Below are 3,782 nucleotides of genomic sequence, written 5' to 3' on the forward strand. Positions count from 1 at the left end.
CTGTATTTCAGGTCCATCGTGAAAATGAATGGTTAGCTACAAAGCCCCGGTGCACGGGACAACGAGTGGAGACCAGGCGCCGGGAATCTTCGTGGAAACGTCCTTGAGCTGACCTTGTGAAGAACTGGCTGCGGCTCTGGGACCGTGGGGGAGCCGCCAACCCCATCTTTTGGCGTATTTCAAGCCCCCAGAACTGCGCTTCCTCCTGGGCTTATTTAGAAGCCAGCAGAGGAAGTGGTAAAGGAAACTAGCTGCGTCGTTTTCTGAGAAGAGACCATATTTGTGCCTGGAGGAAGCTGCTGCCTCCCGGGCTCTGGCCACCGCAGAGAAGAGGGCGCTCCAGGGGTGCGGGGGCAGGGCACGGGCTCAGGAGCGCGGGGGGCCTCTGCCGGCCACCGAGCCTCCCAGGACGGCCACCATGGCCCTGAGGAACGTGCCCTTCCGCTCCGAGGTCCTGGCCTGGGACCCCGACAGCCTGGCCGACTATTTCAGGAAGGTGAGTCCCGCTCTTCTGTGAGTGCTGGGCAGGGGTGCAGACTGGCGTGGGTGCGAGGGTGGGATCCGGACAGGGCATGGGGGGTGTGCCGGGCTCGAATCCTAAATGGAAACGCCCCACCGTCCTGCTGTCCTGCAATGCCGGCTCAGCGAGGTGACGTGGCCCAGGTCCCCAGCGACCGCGGGCAGCCGAGGCGGGATTCGAAGCCGGTCTGGCTCCAGGGTGCGTGCTCTGAGATGCGGAGGAGGTTGGAAGCACCGATGGCAGCCCATGCTGGCAGACTGGTCGGGAAGATGGAGTCTGGGGATGGCAGACGGGGCATGGGGGCAGGGCTGGGTGGACCTGGGCTCCTGTGGCCTTGGGGTGGGGTGGGCATCAGCTTGAATGGCATTTAGGCACTCTGAAAGGGGTCCACAGACCCTTTCTTACCAGTGTTTCACTGGGGCCTTGGGGGGGCCTGGGAAGCAGCCCTGAGAGCTGGGCCTCAGGGGGTTGGGGATGGAGGCTGAGCTCAGGCATCAGGCCACACTGAGCTGGGCCCAGAGCGCCGTGGTCCACCCTCTGGACAGGGCATAAAAGGACCGAGGGTGGGATTGGGGAGGCCGAGGGGAGGCCTGGACACCCAACCTTCCCTCCTGTGGAGCCCTGACTTCTCTGCCCCTCGGCTTCCTCCTCAGCGGATGAACGCCAGGACCCCCGGCGGGGTGGCTGTGACGGGAAGTCAGGTGTGAGGCTTCAGGCTCGGGGAAGCGGCCCGGGTGGGCGGGTGGGTGGGAGCCGCCGGGCGCACCAGCGAGGCTGGGTATCTGCGTGCCTCGCCGGCGTCTGGACTACAGGCCCGGAAGAGGGAGGCCGCGTCTTCAACACCTCCAGCACCTGCAGCGTCCGAGCATCTGCACCGGGCAGCAGAGTCCCTGGCTCCCACTCACCTGTTCAAAGCCACGCTGGGTTCCCCACTCATGGTGTCTCCTCAGGGCAGGGCCTACCCTCTCTGAGCCCCAGACGCCCCATCCAAAGCCAGGCCACGGCTCTAGACCAGGCGTGTCTCCCCCGGGTCTCCGGGAGGGTCGTCTGGGGTGTTGGTTGATAGGGCAGCTTCCAGCCAGGTGTGGTGGTCAGTCGCTCAAGAGACACAGGTAGGATCACAGTCCAGTGCCTGTCAGGGCAAGAGCAAGATCAGATCTGAAATATAACGGAAGCAAAGAGGACTGGGGGTGTGCCTCGCACGCTTGAAGCCCTGCGTTCAGACCCCAGTGCTGCGGATTCAAGACCTAGAGGCCCAGATCTCACTGGACCCCAGCTGAGCACCTAGATCCCACCCACGACGCAGTCTGAGGATTCTATCAGAGTGAGGACTCCAAACCACTGGGATCGGCTGGCTGATGAGGACATTGGGCAGGAACTAAAGGCGCTTGCTACAGAGCTGTGCCCATACCTCAGAGCTGCCCCCCAGCTCCCAACTCTGACCTCCGACTTTCCAAGCGCACAAGGCCACAGCAGTCCTGTTTACACTTCTGCATGTTTGGTGAGAAGAGTTTGATTTGCCTGCCCCGAGAAAGCTGGCTCAAACTCTGAGGACCACATCTGTGGGAGGAGCCCGGAATTTCCAAGGAATAAATCTTTAACCTTTGGCACCCGAACTTAGTGGTATTTCAAATAGGAACGATTGAGGACAAAGTGGATTCAAGACCAAGTGAATCATTCCTGATGATTCCTGATTGGTTTTGGAAAACAGCAAAGACCTTGCCCAGGGTCCCTTCCTTTGATCAGTAAGTAATGCTGTTGTTCCCAAAGGAACAGTCCAGACAGAGTCGCTCAAGTCCTGCTCCGCTGCTCCGCAGCCACAACCTCCAGCAGCACACGGGAAGACGGGAGCGGCCCTAGCTGCCGGGCTATGCGCTTCTTTATTTACATTTGGCAGCGATGGGGTTTGAACCCAGGGCCTCACACTTCTGAGGCTGAGCCACGCCCCCAGCCACACAATTAGCCGTTTCTATCGTGGCCGTTGGAACAGCAGTTTTCCGACTAACCTTAACGTTCGATACGGAGGGATTCAATAAGAGGACGTTGAACTTGAGTGAAGTGTTGAGGTTATCATTTTAGGGGAATTTGGAGCAAAAAGTCAGGGTGTCAGACAGGTGATGACTGACGGCTTCTGAGCCTTAGGAGCGTCTCCGTGGTCCTTTCTGGAGGAGCAGGCCCCGAGGGCGTCTCTCTGGAGCGTTGGAACGAGTCGCTTCCCCATGCTGGGCATCCTGTTGGCTGGGCAGGGCCGGCTGGCTGCGTGTGGGACAGGCAGACCGTGGCGGGAGCCGGCCTCGCTGACGGCACCCTCCTCCTCTCCACAGCTCAACTACAAGGACTGCGAGAAGGCGGTGAAGAAGTACCACATCGACGGCGCGCGGTTTTTGGTGAGTTCCAGACACCGGCCACCTGGACACCAAGGATGCCTGGCTGTTTTCCCAGGGGCTGCCGGCCCAGGCGGCCTCCCTCATTGCTGGGGTTCCCCGGGGGGGTGCTTGTTTTCAGCATCCCTCCGTGGCCCTGGGTTCGACGGGTCCGCCAGAGCCCTCGGGCTGTCATCCTCTGATGACGGAGCCTCCTCAGACCCTCCCCAGGTACCACGCACACCCTAAGGTCTGAGTGTACGGAGGAACGTGATTACAGTTGCATGTGCAACACACACACAGCCAGATGCCATGACTCACGCCTGTAATCTTAGCTACTCCTAAGACTAAGACTGAGATCTGAGGCTGGTTCTGGGTCAGCCAGGGTGCCCAAGAAAGAGAGAGACAGACAGACGGATGGAGGGAGGGGGGGAGAGGCGGGAGGGGAGAGCAGGGAGGGAGTAGGAAAGTTTGGAGGCTTGGCCATGGTCCCTTCTCTCAGGACTCTGCCTGACTCCCCGCCCCGTCCTCAGTGGTATGAAGAGGGCAGGCTTAGCAACGGCTGTTAAGAGCTGGGTCAGATGAATCCAGTGGGCACCTCAAGGTGGCCAGCCAGTCCCCGCTGAAAGGCCCAGACCCTGCGGCTTCTCCCTGGAAGGCCTGGGTGCCCTGGATCTCGGAGTCCAGTAAGAGAAGGCCGCACACACGGTCAGATTCAGTTCACGAGAGGATTCTGCATGGTTGCAGGAACCTGGTCCTCACATAGCTGTCCACCCTTTAAGTGAGATCATTTGTCAACATCCAGAACTCAGAACACGGAGCCCAAGCCCTGGCCCCTTCGGTGCCCAGACACCACTACCCTCTCCTGCCCCAGCCCCTCTCCTGCCCAGCCCCTCTCC

General features: G+C 60.6%; 1 protein-coding gene across 1 annotated transcript in view; it reads left to right on the forward strand.

Annotated features, from left to right (window-relative positions):
• The first annotated feature begins 262 nt into the window (after positions 1–262).
• The window catches only part of Lcp2 (lymphocyte cytosolic protein 2 (SH2 domain containing leukocyte protein of 76kDa)), a 21,047-nt gene continuing 17,527 nt past the window's right edge, over positions 263–3,782 (forward strand). The window contains exons 1-3 of the mRNA XM_013028616.1: positions 263–496; positions 2,845–2,907; positions 3,488–3,569. Of these exons, the coding sequence (XP_012884070.1) occupies positions 419–496; positions 2,845–2,907; positions 3,488–3,569 (223 nt within the window). The 5' untranslated portion in view covers positions 263–418. The remainder of the gene's footprint in view (positions 497–2,844; positions 2,908–3,487; positions 3,570–3,782) is intronic.

The sequence above is a fragment of the Dipodomys ordii genome, unplaced genomic scaffold (genome assembly GCF_000151885.1).
Source record: "Dipodomys ordii isolate 6190 unplaced genomic scaffold, Dord_2.0 Scaffold112, whole genome shotgun sequence".
Lineage (NCBI taxonomy): Eukaryota > Metazoa > Chordata > Mammalia > Rodentia > Heteromyidae > Dipodomys > Dipodomys ordii.